The sequence below is a fragment of the Opisthorchis viverrini genome (assembly GCF_000715545.1).
Source record: "Opisthorchis viverrini unplaced genomic scaffold opera_v5_28, whole genome shotgun sequence".
Taxonomy (NCBI): Eukaryota; Metazoa; Platyhelminthes; class Trematoda; order Opisthorchiida; family Opisthorchiidae; genus Opisthorchis; species Opisthorchis viverrini.
Genome location: NW_008751684.1, coordinates 474,856 through 494,417, shown reverse-complemented (window position 1 = coordinate 494,417; position 19,562 = coordinate 474,856). Strand labels below are relative to the sequence as shown.

General features: G+C 44.8%; 1 protein-coding gene across 1 annotated transcript in view; it reads right to left on the bottom strand.

The window, feature by feature from the left end:
* T265_02321 (hypothetical protein) overlaps window positions 1-19,562 on the bottom strand; it is a gene marked incomplete at both ends in the record, with an annotated part of 104,419 nt that overhangs the window by 66,705 nt on the left and 18,152 nt on the right. Inside the window, 2 exons of the mRNA XM_009166535.1 lie at window positions 9,887-9,999; window positions 10,040-10,412. Coding sequence (XP_009164799.1) covers window positions 9,887-9,999; window positions 10,040-10,412 — 486 coding nt within the window. The remainder of the gene's footprint in view (window positions 1-9,886; window positions 10,000-10,039; window positions 10,413-19,562) is intronic.

The following is a 19,562-nucleotide window of genomic DNA, read 5'->3' as shown; positions in this document are numbered from 1 at the left end:
TTCTGATTCTAAGACGCTTAATGGCGTCGATACCGAAGAACAATATGATAAAACGAACGATCTCCCTTCAGGATACTTTAATATGGGCAGGAAAAACATGGTAAAATGACAAGAATAAATCTGTAGGGTGGATATTTCATAGCTTTCGCACAGATTAAGTGACTGTCTCATTAGTTACCTGGGTGATTAAACTATTGTGAAGAAAGATCATTTTGAAAAGGATACTCGATGTAGCTTTTCAAGTCTATAGTTTCATCTCTTGACTTGGTTAGCAAAGAGGGTGTTACCCACCATAGTGTAGTCAAATTATTTTTGGAGCGTGTCAGAGCAGACTGAATGCAAAAACACAGAATCACCAAGGGCTTGATATCACCTCTAAGAAACTTGGTGGCAGGAAAAACGCAATTCCCTAGTGTTTATGAGGTTTTTTGAAAGCAGTGTGCCGTAAAGAGGGAGGTAAAAATCAGCGCAATATTTTAGGAGAACAAACAATTTTTGATAGACCTTTTGGTCACTTAACGCAACGTCCATCAGGGGAATCCAGATTCGTTTATTTTCTTGTATTAGTGTAAGTCTGCTTGTAGCTTGCGGCCTCAAACACCTGGAACTAAATATAAAAATCCGTCACAGTCGAATGGACAAAAATCTCGATCACAAGAACAATATATGGAACTGCAAAACTAATTTAATCAAGAACCAACCCTATTGAGTATTTAGTGCACCTAAGTCGTGCTTTCCAACTACAAAAAACTTTCAGAACCCACTTAACGACACTTCGCCTCTTTCCCAAAATGAGAAACTTAAAACCGAACGTTCGGAACTCTTATCAACGCTTTGACGAGAATTTTTCAGTAAGCAGTTCCCACACGAAACAACTTCATTGATGAGTAACGGAAGGTCTGCATAAGATACAGGAATAAACACGGTCATCCTATTCCACTTTCCCTATTAGTGATCATGACGGGTGAATCACTGGCGTCAATCTTCACACAGTTGTTCCAAAGTGGGGGAGCCTAAAGAACCCGGAAGTATTTACTGCCCCAACCTCAAATGAATGGGAGAAAAGCAAACCCAACCAGCCATCGGTATGTGAAATCATCACTGATATTGAAGAGGATTATGAATACTGGTTTATCTGTTGTTTCGGCATAGGAAGCTCAAGCAGATTCGAAGCAGATTCAACAAGAATTTATCGAGAGTATTAGCTCGAAAACAGAAACAAGATGTGTGGTGTTTACAGATTTCCGCGGTGTTCTACTGGTTTGAAATAAAAACGACTAATTTACAGTCCCGAGGATCATAGTTATACGAACTTCACGATCATCCACAATCGGTCATTATCATAGTAATATACTCTATGTAAGGTAAAACTCAACTGGACCAGTCAGTCTGTCACCTACTCGGGCCTCCGAAAGCATTGGATTTTTCTGGAGAATCGTGAGAACGATTTAATGCGATGCGATCATCCAGAACACCTGCCAATGATTGCTTATGGTTGAGGTGGTACTTTATCGCTTCTAGATAACCCTGTGACCTCCAAACAACGTAGGTTTGAGAATTTTCGAATAAGAATTTCAGACAAAAGGATTTTGTCTGAGAATTTTCAAGAAACAGCCAATAAAAAATGTCGTGTCATAACTTGTCTTGCGAAAACATAGTAAATAGACAAAGCATTGAAGTCTAGGTCCAGACCATCAAGAGAAACTATAATATTAACAGCAATACCCTCTACGATGCCGGGCAACACCAAATTACACCGGTTCGTAGGGTAATCTGCTGAATTCGAAAACCACTTACAATAGAAAATTCCCCGGACAGATGTGCCCAAAACGTCACCACCGCCTCTACCTACCAAAAAACCCTTACAAAACAGACATTTCCATCTGGTAACGAAGATTCAAAGGACTGACAACACAGTTACCTATTTAGCATGACAGGCATCTATAATTTGAGAGGCTGTATGCATTTCTGCGACTCCGTTTAGTAATGTTTTGTCATGGATAAATATGTTAAAGTTAACGAGACAGCGGCCCAAAGCAGCTCCGATCCAACAAGATAGAACATTGCCGCTTGAAGTCAGTCGGTGCACTTGGTGGTGACCATCGGTCATTGTGTCATACTCTGAGTATGTTCATGCTGCTACTGCTCACAAATGGCGATCAAAGGCTAGATAGTAAAAGAAGAGATCTAATTATGACCCTAGAAGTGAATACCGTAGGCCAGGTGAAAACCACCTTACTTTCAAGCAAACTGCTCCCAAGAAGCCCTTTCCGACAGCCATGCCATCCTGGGTACGTCAAGGGAGCTCATGCAAGTTTGAGTCTCAAGTCTTCCAACAATGTAACAGAAATGCAGCACCCATCGTTGTCCGAGATGTGGAATCCTAGCGCCGAATCGCATATTTTGTCGTGCAGCCGGATACAACTCAGATGAAAAGAGAAAATATGTTGAACGCAACGCGGCCAGGCTTCGCGACTACTGGTAAAGACAAACCAGACTTCCACTTTGAATGCAGTGTCGTTTTTTTGTGCAACCTGATATTAATTCACCTTTAAGGTTTTCCTCTGTTTTAAATTCACAGCCTGCTGCAACCACACGAAAGTCAATCTCTTTTTGCTCACTTGATGGGCAGAATTTCAGAATCTAGGTGTAAGAATGCTGCAATACAATGATTCTTCCAAGTGGTGTAAAGTCCCTGGAGCATCTGAAACCTGTGTTACTGAGACTGATTGCCAGTCCGTCGAACCGTATATGATAGGTGACCACATAAAGAAAGGCCTGCCAGTATTCCATACAATGTACGAGCATAGTGAAGTTCCAGAATGTAAACGTTGGATCCCAACTGAACGCCATAGCATTTTCTCAGTTGCCGTTGCATTCATAGACAATAAGAAAGCAACTTAGGTGGTATGCTGTATCACTATTTCATACTCGAGAGCGGATCACACCTGTAGGTCTCTTCACCTTAAACTTGAACCCTGACTTCTGACAACAGTAAGCAAGCTTTGGTGACCGCAAAGAATACTACTGATAAGCCAGTAGTGGACAGCACAGCTTGAAGCGACTCACGGTAGATGCGGCTAAATGCAGTGCAAATGTCAGTGAGACATATAATCATTTTCTGATTAAGCCAGAAGTATGAGAATATCCGATCTTCACAGCTCGTCATGTCACATAAGCCGCCTTGATAGGGTCATGTACGAGTAACTTGTGCTTTCAAAAATTGTTCGAGGAATATGATAGGGAATAACCAGCGACATTTATGTGACCGATTACCCCATTACTTTTTACAGATGTGTCTGGGAGGCTTTGAGCAGACGTCCCAACCAGATGAGATAGACTCCACTTGTGGAGGCTGAAAAATTGTGGAACGTTATCCTATCCCAGAGTTTTCTACATCCGGGATGGCTAAAATCCAAAATAAGCTCGACCAGACAAAATGGCTTACGGCGCGATTGGGTCGAGAGAGGGGCGGTTCAATGGAAAAATTCCTTCTGCTCAGTGATCTGAAACCACTTTTTCACTTTTACTCCACAGTGGTTTGGTGCACTGAGTTTACCGAAGGCAGAAAAACCCATGAAGCAACCATTTTCAAGACGTTCCTAATAGTTGCAGCCTTAATTCACCCAACGTCGCAGTATGGTGATGGATGGTGCTGTGGGAAACGAGTGGAATCGCCCTATGAATTCCACCGAATCGCCTTCAAATGGCCTGCAACAATCTAGCCTCTACGAAGGATGCCCAATTCGTTGTCTTCTAGCGACGGAGGTATTTCCACTTAAGTGAAATAGCGAAGCTAGTGCATCTCGCTATACCGGGGCTGATGGTTCATTGGTTATGTCTATAGCGCGAGATGGCCCAACTGGTTGGAGCGCAAATTTACTGACCGGAAGGTCCGTGGTCGAATCCGACCCTCCGCCACTCGACTTCCCCTGTCTAGGCTTGGGCAACCTGCCAGTATCCCAGCCCTCGTGCTTCCTTCGGATGGCATGGCAGCTAGGCACCGAAAGGGTGCTACAGCTGAACGCTATGTCTATAGCGCGGTAGGCAAGCGCCTAACTTCCAACCGACAACGGCGGGCATGTGGAAGCAGCTCCGACGGATAATGCGGAAGATATGAACTCTAGTCCAACGATCACGGTTATCAGGTTTTTCACATCGCTGCCTTACTGTTTGTACTTGGTCGGGCAAAGGTAACGACACACTCTGCCAGTAAACGGGCCACTTTTGGCTGCCAATCCCAGGGAAATAACCAGAAGGCTAGAGAAATAAATCTTGAAAAGCTCGTTCATATCATGTGCTAGAATGTAAGGACGCCCTTGGATGTCCGGAACTAAGCGCCTGCCAAATGTAGTTTTGTTAGTTATGCGAGCAATTAAACCTCCGCCCAAAGTCCGGATACCTGGACATGGTTCTCGTGGGACTCAGGTTCCAAAAATGGGTAGCTCCTTCCGCTCTATCCTAGTGGTCTACAGGATAATTTTGGTCAACACGGCGTAGCCTTTCAACCTATTAATCGGGCTGATAATGCTCTTGATAAAACGTCCAGGTGCGACGTTCTTACGGTAAATGATGGCTGGAATGGCCGCCTCAGACACTGTGGTACAGCAACATGCCCAATTACTGAAGGGCACAGTCTCAATTACTGCTGGGGAGACAGTGATGGGCCTTTTAACACTATTGAATTCAATCGCCCATGTTTCACCAACACGATGTTCTAACGCCCAAAGAAGCACCAGGTAACTTGGTATTTGGGCGATGGCTACACAGATCACCAAATGAACTACACACTAATGAGATGGACCGCATGTTTGAGGATCACTGTTACCTAGGAAGAACAGAAGAAGAGCAACAAAGAGTATCAGATCACACTTTTGTGCTAACACAGATTAAGTTGCGCCTGGCAAATCGTCCGCAGACTAGTTCTGTATGGAGATACGACATCCATTTCAACCTTTCGGATAAGCGGTAATCTCTATCTGGCACCATTTGTGAAAATTCGAAACATGTCCCGCAGCGCTCACCAGTGCCAACACGTAATGGTTTTATGCAATAGGTGCGATTCAGAATTCTGGTAGCCAGCTGGGGACTACACGTCGACAAAACGAGTTTATCTCAAAATGCACCATGCGGTTGACAAACTAGACCAAGGAATCGAGATTTCAAACCAACGCACCTTGTCACCAAGAAACCCAGTCACCAAGACGACCAGCTTGGCGACCACCGTGGAACCTGTGTCAGATTTCGGTGTCTATGCAAGCCTGTTTTGAATTCTGCGATGACCTACTCAACTCACTCCATGCATTGTGTCTGGAAAAATCACTCCCATTAGCCCGATGACAAAACATTTTAAAGACCTCCCTAATTTCTCGCATTTGCAAGCACTGTTAATGTCTTCCCCTTTACCGTATAATGCTCTTTAACGAAAAAAACGGAACTATCGGTAGTTTCAAAAAATTAAAGACCTGAAGCAATACCTAGATCTTGCACCACGACATTCTCGCGCAACTCCATACGGTATTCTGTGAATTCCTAGGCAGAAAAGTGTTTCGATCCAAATGGAGCATCACTGTATTTCTATCTTTTTACAAGAGAGGTGACAATTGTTTGTGAAAGCCACTTTGGCTTGAGCCAATTGTGCGACGTTTTTAAGATATTTACGATCTTGTGAAGCGCTTCACCGGCGAAAAACAGTCACGTGCTAGGCCAAACCAGGCGGGTTTTTATCCAGCTAAGGATGCAGTGACCGAAATTTCGCTCTACAGCGTGTTGCAGAACAACGACGCAAACATCAACAACCAACAGTTACCTGTTTTGTCGACCCCGGAGAACCGTTCGAGTCTGTCAGCCGAGACACACTGTGGAACATACTGAAACAAGATGGCGTTCTAACGAGGTCCGCCAGGAAACGGCAACACGTGGGTCTTAGTACCTCGAATAACCATTGACCATTGACTAGCAGTTTGGAGTTTGACATGACTACCCGCTGTTCGTTATGCTGTCTGACTTTGACAGTGATAGGGTAATGCGCCAAGCTGACAAACAACATCAAGTAGAGTTTCGACAGAGTAAATCGTGCACGGACCTTAAAGTTACGTGTGATATAGTTGTCCTCGCTGAAGACCAGCATTCTAAAGCAGGTCAACAATAGGATCCGCCACTGAGCATCTTTCCGCAGCCTCAAGAACCAATATGTCCTTTCCGTTAGCGCTAAGCTTCAGTGGACAAGTAAAAGCAGACGAGGCAGTGCTAGAGAATGTGTGAGTTCAGACGCATCGATACAACAACAGACGGAGTGATGATCCGTTTGAATAATGCTTACAGGTAGTTCCTACAAAATACGCGCGTACTATGATATAAAAAGAATTCATCTAGTGAGCGAGACTCAAATATACCACTCTACCTTTTGACTTGTTTTACTTTGTTTTTACGAAAATTCGCCAAGTTGTCTCGAAAACTGGCAAGAGGAGGATTTTTAACCACTAGTATTTGGAATAAGTTTTCAGAGTACGGTCTTGAGACCGTACATCAAACGGAGACCAACCGTCGGTGGTTTGGCATTGTTCGGCTCAAGCAGCTAACCTACCACCAACTCCGATAGATTCGCCACGTTTTCACTGCCAGAACACTTCGTTTCAGAGACTAAATATCAAAACGTGCACGTCATTATCACAGCACCGAAACGGCTTCTTTTTCCTTCGTTTGTGAGTGAGTTAAATGAAAAAATGTCCATTTATTTGATCAGTAACTTCTCTTAAAACAAGACCAAGACCCCGTGAGCTCGCTAGCGACCATTTGCAGGCCCACCTATCGAGGTAAATTCTCACAACGAATTTCTGGCACCGAAAGGATATAGCATGCAGTGAATGCTTTACATAATAGAAACCTGAAGCAGTTCAAAAGCCAGTGATCCTAAAAGACTCCTTTTGAAATGTGTTCACTGGTGCACTTCACTAAGTCGGAGCGGAAAACCTTCCGCTAGGGTGCATAGAGACTGGAAATTAGGATATAGAAATACGTAACAAGCTGCAGCTAGACATACATATGTTTAGACTTGGACCAGAACAACCTATAAACCACAAATGAATCTGATCTCCACCACTAAGGCGGCCTGCCCCATGCGACTAAGCCCAGGCTATGATAAAGCTGAATGATGAAGCTTGGAGTATTAATGTGCGCCCAGTGGAACCAATAGGATAGGCTACACATGAAAATGACCTTTCTGAGCTGAAAGGATAAACACAAAGTGGAATGGATCTCGCAATCGTAACTTTCCGCGTAGGTTAGAAGCGCCTTCTATCTAGACACCTATTTGTGAGAGGAACTGATGGTGTCTACGACGAGTGAACGGGGTATTAAAAGGAAGCACGGTAAAATTCAGACATGGATAGTAGAGCACTGACCACACGCCACAGCGGCCACGGAGACCTGAATGCGAAAGCACACACAGAGATGCGCTATGCATCTGTATGGCCGAGATGGATCAAATTATAAAGAAGTCATACCACATGTGAAGACCACAATCTGCGACCCCATCAGCCAAGACTCACGTGTACAGTATCAGTGCTGAACAAAAGCTTTGGTGGCACGTACAACGTGTAGATGCATTAAATGGAAGGATATGCTTTTGAGAACCTGTTGAGTATCACGCGTACCTTCAAACTACTTTGGCATTGGTTATCAACAAATCCAGAAAACCCATTTCTTCAAAGTGCGGTACGGGTTTGCTGCAACATGTTGTCAAACCAGTGAGAGTGCACCTTGAATAACCCGCTTGACACCACTTCCCTGCAACTAGCTAGAGGGATACTCATGGAGGGGGCTGTAAAATGGACAGATCAGTGTTGCGTGACTTTTCACTTCTGTAGAAGCTTAACCACAATAAGTTTGAAACGTCGTTGAGAGGACGGATTGGAAAATCGAAAGGTCACGCAGTTAAGGGAATGTCTGGAAGATACAGGATAAGAGCTCAACAACATTAATTTATCAGCATTTCTCTTACAAGACCACGGTGACTCCATCAGTTCGGTCTCTACTGATGTCAGTACAACTGCTCGAAATCAACAGTGCAATGGTGAAACGTCAGCAACGCTACCAGTACACGGTCAACGGAATGCCATACAAAATGCACGGAGAAACAAACATGTGCGAAGGCGCAGTGCTAGATGAGAATCATAAAAACCTGGCAACAAAGGCTGTAAAACAAATATATGCTGATATATATCTGGGTAGAACGGATAAAAGACACCCACTAAATGTCTACCAACATGGTATGATCAGCACTGAGTATCAGCCTCGTGCGGACTCACTTGCGTTGCATTTTGAGGCTGTTACCAATTTAGATGGAAACACATACTTTTAAGAGAAGACAAAGGCTAGCGGAAGCGCTGTCAAATACTTAAAAGAGACATCATGCCAAGCTGACACGAATGACCTCTTTTTCTGGGACTGGAAAAAAAGTAGGGCGGTTAAACTAAATGGTCGACACCCGGAACAACCCAACCAAACCGCATGTCACTTCTCAACGGATAAATATAGGTGAGTTGGCTGCCGGACCAAGCTTTGAAGATAAGCTATTTCGAAAGAACAAAAACTTAGGCACACAAGATGACCATGAACTTAGGTGCCCCACCTATCTGACCCTGAAGATGCCCGCATACTAAAAATATGATGAATAAAGTTAAACATGAGTACTATCTCCGTGTTCATGGGATAACAGTCTAATGCTAGCTTAGGCAAATTCAATAAAAAAGACAGATCAACCATTCTTTTAACCCCAGCAAAGCACTCAGTAGCTTTAAACACACCCAACTGGTACAGAAAATCAGGAACCAACAAACAGTCTGGTCGACACGTAAGTAGATGAAGGCCTTCGAAGCAAAAGCAGTCGTGCTGGTGAAGACAGTGACCAATGTTGTTCAAGACTTGCCTAGCCAAGTCGATTAAGCTAGGCACTTCAATTCAAACTTATGGTCATGAAGACAAATAACCCGAGGTGCAGTCACAAGCAGCCAGGAGTGGACTATTTGAATGACACAGAAAGAACACACTGCCTATCAATTGCAAACAGGATCTGAATGAGGGAACGGTTCATGAAGCTTGGATTCGAAATCCACTCTGATTATGTAGACTACGCATGACTTGGCAGTACTCATCAGACACACCCTGAAAAAGCCAAAGCAGAGTTGTCAATAAAAGGCGTGAAGGGAACTTTCACTTATGAATCCCAACACTGACCGGAGTGCTTGACGCGGTATTTATCCCACCAGTCATGAAATACGAAGAGTCGGCGTACAGTCCATGCACGCAAGGAGAAGCACACAGGCTATGACAGGTTCAAAGGCTGGGAACCAGAATGGCGTCGGGAATGTGAGGCTTAGTTTGAATACCGATGCCATAGAACGGAGTCGTTGTTCGTTTTCAATATGCTAGAACGTTGTGGAAAAAATGACAGTCTGAAGCCGGAATTGCACAGGGTACATGGATTGCCTGAATCGTGCTGACTGTAATGGCGAGCGATGACAGACCGAAACTGGCTACGAGCACTTGAAACCCAGGCTTACATTGTCAAGCAAGCCAAGCTTGATCAACCCTTGCCATCCACACCCTTCAAGTCTTTGCTGGGCACTGAGGCTCAGCAAGCAAAACGTCTAGACGACTAGGACGGGGCTATAAGGAGGAACCAACACCGGCTGTCCTCGAAAGTGTAACCAAGGACGAAGAGGAAAGACAAGAGAACAGTGACTCCAAGTTGTTAAGCAAGCCAATTTGTAAACTGAACGTTTCATCAGCTGCATCTCTGCTTCACATATTTACCATTAGTATTGCAGTAATGACTGATTGAGTCCCGAAACAAAAATTGGAAATAAAATTTACGATATCTTACCTGGATCGCTGAATCACCATCCCACATTGGTAGGGAGATCGAATAATGCATTATCAAAGTCCAGATTAGACCCAAGATAAGTTTCATGTTCGAATCAACGATGTGGGTGCTATCTGTAAGAAAACCTAATACGGAGCAACACGGGAAACTGACCTATGCTCACGAGCCGCAGCTTCTCATTGTCCTCGAGAAACTTCAGAACCTTAGTAACATTCTCAAGCTTTTGAGTCCGGAATGTAGGCTTCTTATTAAGCTGTTTAAATTTATGATTCGTTAACACTTCCACCAACGCGGCGAGCCGTAGACCATCGCAAAGATCTGTTTCTAGATTGTCAATGTGCATGTTCGCCTTTTTGAGATGTTCATTAGCCCATCTTGTGAATGTATTGCGTTGCATAAGCTTCCATTGGGCATCTTCCGCGAGTTCCTTCTCAGCCATCCGCGAATGATCATCCACGGGAACAGAATTGCCCGCTTCGTCTGCGGCTACAGGATGTCGCGCAGGCCTATCCTCCATTCTGATTGGCTGAAAAAGGTAGATAGTCATGGTGATCATAGCTCAGTTGAAAATAGCGTATATAAAACATGAACTGCAACCCAAATGATCGCAAGGATGAATATCTAAACCTCAGACATCCAATCCATGTACTAATGCACCTAAAGTAAATTGACCTTTCAAAAATTTCAATGCTGTTGTTGCGGGCCCCACAATCATCGTCTACCAGGGGGTATGAAAATTGGTGACAATCCTAGCAAGGAGATAACATCCACACATTAGAAAATTTTGTGTGGAAGTTGTCTATCTAATAGGAATGGTCCTGAAAGGAGGCGGACGGTATAGCTCGCTGCACTCACAGGCACAATGCTTGGGAACAACATAGTGGGCGTTTCGCAAGGTATCATGCCGTCGTTGATATATCAGTATGGAGTAAGATTTTGAGCGTTGCAAGTCCAGCGTCTTGAGGACTTGCCTCAGGGGCCTTTACAGAACTAATATCCAGCATCATCGTTGCTCCGTCACGAACACGGGCATGCCGTATCCCGTCCCTCAATGTGCCTGTTCGTCGGTACTAAAACAGCAGGACGTGTCCAGGATCCTATGCGAAGCAAGCTCCTGAGCCCTGCTTTTCCTAGCCCCATTGCGTCGCGATGGGCAGTCGAACCCGGGCAGTGGTTACTACCTCCTACCCGAAAACCATTCCACGTAGGGAAGCTTGCACCAATTTACCAGCTCGCGCCTCCAGTGCGCAGCTACTTACAACCCCGCCACCCAATCATCGGTGAACGAAACTGCGGCTGCTGCAACCACTGTACGACGAGTACGCGGTTATTACAGCTGATAACAATGATGATGATGAGGGAAGCTAGCTTAGTGTTTGGAAAAACATACCAGCCTGTCCAAGGATTCTTGGAATGATCCTCAGGATTCAGAAGGCTCACAAGTTTCAGAAATCCGATGTTATAGTTCAGCGATCCCTAAGTTCGAAGCTCTTCCATTTGAATCTCTTCCCAGGGTCCTCGGTGATGACGATTACCCTTCGTATTCTCGATATTTTAAAATTACGTGCTGAGCCGAAGCACAGGCAACACACTGCCCTTCATCAAATCTACAATATATTCCACCTAGAAGATTATGTAAAAAGCCCCCTCAGTCGGACTCTTCTGGTATCCCCTCCCTATGAATTATCATTCTGCTTGAAAAACATTCAACCTGCCCCGTTCTCATCTCAGCCACCTAAAGCTGATTTACCATGCCATCACGAACGTTATCGACTAAAACTCGGAGCGACTGATACCTCCTTTGAAAACTAAATGCATCTAATAGCTTTGCCGGCAGTATTGGCAACACCAGTCTCTTCTCCCTTTGATCATCTGCTCACAAGCCTGTTAATCCCAGTTCATCGGCCCAACTTATGGCTTTGAGGGGGATCTCTTGTAACATGGCTTTGTATCCACTCTTGTTATGATGTTTTTAATCCTCACTCTCTCAGGCAGTTAGCCCTGGCAAATCAAGAGTTTCCTTGGATGAACTGCTTCGGTCTAGAAACAGAAGACGCCTGTTCACCCCGAGATCATCAGAGCTCACCCACGTTTAACGTGAATGATGCTTCATAAACTAGTTTTACGGAGCCTGCGTTACTTCCCTCGGACTTTTATTCTGCTGTGTGAATGGAACAAGTCCTGCTTTCTGGATTTTACTCATTTCTTCGCCATAAACGTGCTCCAACACTTCCAAGAGGGCCTCGCTATTGCTCTGTTAGTTTCAAGGTGCGCATTGTCAACCGCATCTTTCCAACAGTGTGCTTCCTCTACATCTAAACTCCCTAGGAACACGGTGGTCCAGCGTAAATCCCCTGCTTTCAGGTCGATTGGGCTACTCCAGACGGTTTGCTGAGAAACAGGTAGGAGCGTTCTGTCCTGCAGTACTTTATTGATAAGCTCGTTCAGATTAACCTTCCACGCCCGAATACTCGTGCCCACAAAATGCTGATTCGAAAGATTGCGTGACTTCACAGATGGTCCCTTCAGCAAACTTCTGAGTCACCCGCCTATCGTTGACCACTGTGAATTCCAGTATGCATAAAAAATGAGCTCGTGTGAGTTTTTAGTTGAAAATGCACCGTTCCATACAGTCGAACAAATCCTGTGTTTATTCTGTTTCCGTGTCCCAGTTGAAATCGCTCACAACCCAATTACCTGCATAAATCTACCTGACCCCCGAGCAGCTGCGACTTTTCAATCAAAAACCATACTCATTCATTTCATACTGAAGGCTTCTGACTAACATGATAATAACGTATTTATAAAATAAATGTGTAGCTCCCTAGTTTTCTCCACAACGCTTCCCATGAACCAATCGCATGCACACAAATTTCCCAGGCTTTGCAATTCTTCGCCCTCAACCGGGACCAGAACTACTGGCCTTTTTAGAAAAGCAAACACCCTATCCTTCGGGGAATTTCGTGTACATGACGGCTGCTTTGGGCCACGCAGTTCACGCAGAAGTATGTTGCATATATCTTTCTCTTTTGTTCTGCTGATGGGGCCTTATATACACCAAGAAGCCATCCACGCAAATTCATTCAGATTTGGCCGGTTTAGTTTCTATCATTATTACGTCGACTGTGCCCATGCAGTGTGTTCTCATCTTCCACATTGTGTTGTTCGGCTTTTAGATTATATCTGGGTCACCATTTTGCGGTATGCATATCATAATTTCACCTGTATTTTTGCTTGTACTACACTTGTCAATTCTCGGCGTTAGAATATTATGGGGACGCGGACGTTTTGCACCAACTAAAACACTGCTCTGTGGATCTCGACACCATGTTGTTCACGACGCCAAGTTGAGGAGAGCGCGGTTCCAGTTGACCAAAGTAATCCAGTATCTTTGTCAGATAAGCCTACTTCGCGGGACCCATTGGGAAGAAACTTCCACGAAATAACAGATCATTTCCTCTGACCGAAAATAGGCATAGAGACAAAAACCATCACAGTTGCTGCCGCATGATGTGACCGGCCGAAACGCCCCTAAGGCATTTTCTTTCCTACGAAACACGTGTTATAAGTTTTCGTTAACATCTAACTTCATCCTCTGTAGGCAATAAGTTCAATGGTTGTATGGTTCCAGTTCGGGGGCCAGCGATACGAGCCTGCGACAATCTCCAATAAAGACCGCACTCAGGCGAACCCACGACATCCAAATTCGACGACCCAGTCTGCATAGGTCCATTTAGAGAATTTAATGTGTTGTCGGAACAAGAAGCACGGTGCATGTGCAAAAGTCCTAAAACTGTCCACTACATTTTCATGGCGGGAGCTTTGCACATAGTCCGCATTGCACTGTCGTCAACCTAAAACCGATGGACACGTGGTCAACTCCTGAAAACATTACGACCGTGTCCGAAATTCGTGGAAAACCAAATGTCAGTAACTTATCCGCCTAGACTTAATCACCGTTGGCTATTCCAGTATTGAGCCACTACACACTGCTTCTGTACCACCCGAACTGCGTTTTAGAGGGGACCCTAAAGACATCAGACACGAAGCTGAGTCAATCTACGTTCTGTATGTGCGCTGAACACAAGTAAAAACACCACACATCTTAATAAAGCTTTTCAAATAAACCAGGACTCAACTGATTGCAGTGCGGGGTGTCAATCTGGCAAACGGAAAAGAAAACTGAGTCTCACCAATCGGCAAACAAGTTAAACTTATCAACTGAAACAAGTATCAAGAAGATAGAGCAATAACTGTGGCTTGAGACTTAAGGATAACGCAAAACGTAGAAAAATTAACAGGATCTCACTATCAGAAGTGGTGCTTCTCAACGGTTGACCACAGGGCCTCCCAGAACATACAAAGGCAGAATCTATCAATATACTCATAATACGCGGGACTCCGGAGAGGTTAATACTGATGGTAACTCAGCATAAGTCCGCAAACAACCTGTTACTTTCCAGATATTTGCTTCGTTGAGGCAGATGCAGCGCATCTCCTAACACTGATCTGTATTCACAACCGTTATTTTCATGCCGTAGCCACTGAAAATCCACTAAGTACTAAGCCGCTCAGGAGACTTAAGTTTGGTTGGAATTCCAGAACAAGGTAGACTTGCGCTACGGCTATGCGGTAGCTTACAGTAACCGTGGGAAACGCCAAATTGAGGGTGTGCTGTTGTACCTGAAAATATCCATAATCCTTCGGTAATAAGAAATCTCAAGCTCTTTGAGGTAAAGTTTTAGATAACAAAGTTTTAACAACAGCTGTCCGCCCGTGGTGAGAAGAACCGTAAACGTGACTCTATAAGACATGCATAATCCGCTTCCCGATGGCAAGGGGCGGAATGCAAAAGAATCTTACTTGCCCTCCGCCAAAATCCACGAGCGACAAATGCAGTTCTGACTGCATATTTGGGCTTCACCAGTTAGAGAATTTATGGACGTTAGTCATGCAGTTGTTGTAAACCAACACAAAAAATTGAAACGCCACGCAGTCAACTTTGCGGGGCGTAGGGTCGACGTGCCCTAAAGAGAGAAACAGGGTTGAGTGGAATAGGCTACCCAATATTACACCGGGGCGAATTTTGAAGAAACCTCCGTTCTTTCCTCCGGGAGTGATCAAATACTTAGGGCCTAAACATTGAGAACGGTTGCTTCCCTACCTAAACTGTTCTTATACAGGCTATTCAGCTGGCGAAAACGAGCTCTTTCGGGTAGCGGATACTACAAAACCACTCGATTGTTTCCTAATAAGACTTCAAAGCACGTTCATCTGGAAGATGTCCCTTGTTTTTTATGCTGTGTAATGCCAAATTTTGTGGTCCTAAAAAGTGTAAGGAAATACGACATTCCCTCCTACATAGGAACATAGGAACTTATGAATTGATTCAAGTGTGCTAAATTTTTTGCGTTCGCATTTCTGTTGTTGGAAGCCTTGAGTGTCTATTTCACGTGCCCATAGTATTCCCTACGAGTTGCGAAATCCCCATTTGTGTACGCGGTTGTGCTGCTTTTTGACGCTCTTAGAATCGGCAGTTCAGTCGGTAATTTTCCTAAAGCCTAGGTAAAACACCTCCGAGAGTATCCGAGAACACCAAAAATGAGTTTACCAAACTTTCTATCTCCGATTGATGATTCTGTCCTCCACATGAAAATATCAAGCAGACGAACACGAAAAACAGAGGGGTTTTGGTACCAAGACGTAATTCGTGAGATTCATATATTCGACATTTTTTAGTGCGAGATTCCACTGGCTACACTGTCAGTGTGTGTGAACCCGGCGCATCGTACCCTTCACAGGGGCAGAAGGGCATCGATCCCAACCCACTTAGTGGTTAGGCGGTAGCACAAGAATTTTTCGGTCGTAATACCATCTTTCCAAGTTGTGAGCACATGCTGACCATATGCCATGACCGGTGGGTTTAGCTACATCAGATGAAGTTCTGTGTTTGTCTCAGTCTGGTGCTTCGGAGTCGGCGAACATCTTTGTGCACCATTACGACCACAAGGTTGACCTCGGGGCATGCTCACAGAAGCTGATAAAATGCAGCGCAGTAATTTCTTCCATCCCGACGGCCTTTTACTAGTGCTGCTCACTTGATGTTCTGCCGTATACCCGGGTAGAAGATGACTCATCAGAACAACCGCCGACCCTGAAGGCTCCCTCTTAAACACTAGAGGAATTGACCCAGTACTATGACCAAATTCGGTTATGCCATTTGTTACAGACATTTATTGTGTGCACTCATACCAGTAGATATTGCGGGTTACGACTTAATTCGAAACAAAAAGGAAAGCCAGCACAATGTGGAACATAGGCCACAGTCTTGCGGTGTAGACGAACCGAAAGACAAAGCGACAATGAACTTTAGCTGCAGTTGTTGTAATTTTCTTCCAGTTAACATAGCGCCCGGAGGCGGATGTCACAAACCTGCTACGCAGCAAAAAACTGCTACTTGATTGGTCAGAATTTGAGCCAATTGGGGTTAGGTATTTATAGCCCAGCGCTTACCTCCCCACCGAAATTCCAAAGTAATCCTGCGGAAGCTTTCAAGATAACCCGATGAATGATGGTATAACAGTCTCTTTTCGTCTGCACAAAAGGTTATCTCGAACTTGTATTTTTCTTAGAATATCATGGTGGTATCAATACAGGATCTACGCTGTCCTCCAAATGGATGTAGACGCCGCAATGCGGTAGTCGTTGGACTGGCGCCTTCCTCTGAATGATGAAAAGTGTGTCCTTATATCATTTGGAGGAGACTCAGCGAGTGTTACTGTTATGAATGATAAGGAAGGATCAGAAAACATGATGAAGATAGATCCCAAAAAGGATTTGGGCATTTGGGTCTCCTCAAACTTGTCCTTCTCACTACGCCATGAGAAGCCGTCCTAAGAGACATTCGCCATTTTACGGATGATCCGAAACACCTTCACCCGTATTACTCGCATGGACTTCCAAATACTCTATGGGGCCTACGTCAAACCGCTCCTTGAATACACCAACCGAGCTGTCTACTTAGGACCCACGAAAGACGTCATTTTCATTAAGCGTGTCCAGCTGCTGCTACTTAAATGGTTGCCGGCCTCAAATCCGTGGACTAGGAAACGCGTCTCGCGATGCTTGATCTCCTTCCCCTGGAGTACCGTCACCTCCGGGGGGGACCCAATTCTCACTTATGCCCTGTTTGTACAGAGCTTGACCAACAGGTTTTTCACCATTGACCCAGCAAACACATGGCGGGGACATAGTAAGACAATTGTCAAGCTCAGAGCACACACATTCAGTAGACAATTTTTTTCTCATTTCGTGTAGGTGCGTGGAATGACCCCCTCCGACGGTTGTTCACGCTCCCTCTAGAACCCATTTTACAGCACCACTAGACATTTATTTATTCGAATCCTCCCACTGGCGAGCATACTGCCCGGCGCTGAGAACATAAAGAGCAATGCTGCACCCTTTTTTCACTTGTGCCTCTCAGGTAAACGAGACCCACAGACCGACAAGAACAAAACCAACCCGGGAAAGCTGTGCATAGGCTTCGATCCTGTGTGTCAATCCGTGAGTCCGTGACTACCGTTTGAAACACAACGGCTGGCTGCAACCAAGCACACGGTGTCCATTTCAGCAGACCAAATCGAGGCAATCTTGAAGCGGCCACATTATGAATACGGCTTCGAAAAAGTGGTCGCTTCCACGTCTTCTTTCGCAAATTTGGCTGCCGGCTGGACTGGTGCGTTTGATTTTAGTGCTGCATCCGGATGAACTTTCGACACCTGGATCAAAGACATTTAAATCCGAAGAAATTTCACCACGTATGTCGGTGTGTATACCAGGTTTCAAGCACAGCCTCATGACCAAGAATCGGTTATGGTGATCCATCTTCTTCGTTGGTCTACAGTTGCTAACAACACGGATTTCCGGACGGGGCTACTGAATCAAATTTAACAGCATCCAGCGTTGACACTTCGGGGGTTTACAATGAAATACCGGAAATTTATCAATCTCAGGGCCACTATCTTCTCTCCGCCTCAGATGATTTGAACGCTCATCCCTTGAAAAGCGACCGAATGACAAATGGCCTCCAAGAGACCGGTCCATACGCTACTGACTCTGTGACAAATGGCACTTCCCAAGCTATTGACTCCGCGGGAAACACAGGTTAACCTCCTGCAGTCGAAGAGGCCACAATGGATAATGTTACAGAGAAAACTTAGGAAGCCCGGGAAAATATTGTTTAACAAAAACTACTTAGGTTCTGTGATATCCCACACTTAGAATAAAATCAGCCAGCTGACGAAACCACCTCGCAGTGAGTTTCAATGATATACCCGTTACCTTTTAACCTGAAACGGGTTCTGATTTCAACCGGGTTTCTTAGTAAAATAAAGTGATCAGAGGGTGAACGGCTGGACACAATACGCACCATCATTAAAGTGATTGACAAAGGTGTCAAACCGATTTGAACGTCAAACTGCCGGGGAACGCTCGGTAACTATCCGTTTAGCGGTGCTTGCTACCCAACCAAATGCGCAGGGCTCTACTTTACAAGCCTGGATTGAGGCGATGAGCGTTTACTATTGCAGTGACGTTTGAGTGCCGTTTGTGGCCGCACTAATGCATCTGGAAGTAACATTATCAAGGAAACACCATATTCCGAAAATTAAGTGTTTGCGATTGTTTCAGCCAACCTGGAAACCAGCGGCTATTCAGCTCGTGACGTCCAACACCGGCAGCTCTCTTACTTGAGCCTTGGTGAAATCTGCTGAGGGCTTAAAAACATTAAAACGGCTGTCTCTATTTTAAAAACCACAGTCCTACAGGCAGAAAGGGAGTTCCACTGCTGTTCAAGAAGTCAGAGATAGAAACGTACAGAAGAACGACCACGCCAGTCACATGTGTCTCATGCACCACCTCGAGGATGTGGTAAAAGCCTTCTAGAGTAAAGGCCGGGTCGAATACTGTATGAAGCACGCGTGCAACCTAAAATCCGGATGCGGTGCTTTAAACAAATTGAACTCAAAATGGAATCAGGTCGTATAAAACACCGTAAAACTATGACCTCTTTGAATTGAAGAGCATAGCTAGGGCCGTCTCTCTAGACCGCATCAGGAACTGATAGACAATCAGCAGCGGCTCCTCCGGCCACCACAAGTCAAATAAAAGTTGAGGTCAGACGCACGACATCCTTAAATGAGAAGTTTCCCGGAGCCACCCGCAATCGATAACTGACCATCACATCGACTATGAGAATGTGCCAAATGGTGGCTATGTGAAAATAAAGGGATGCTTTGATTGGTCGAGATGTGAGTCGATTAGTATTGAGCATTCGCAGCTCGACCGATTTAGCCCCATCACGAAGGCTCTAGAATAAGGTGGTGGAGCTCGTGTGATCACCCAATAAAGAACGTTTTACCAAATTCCGCTTAATTCAGTAAAAGGCCGTGTCAGGTTACCATGCCTTTTTACATACCATAATGCGTAGACTGGTAGACCAATCATCGACATGGGAGTTGCGGTACCTTTTTGAAGCCATAATACATATTTTCTATGGAGTTGCTTCCAACGGCTGATTGAACTCGTATGTAATCTGGATAAGGAAGTTCACAAATTAAGGAGACAAACACATTACCAGCATCTGCATGCTAAACAATTAGATGTTCGTTCTCGCCGA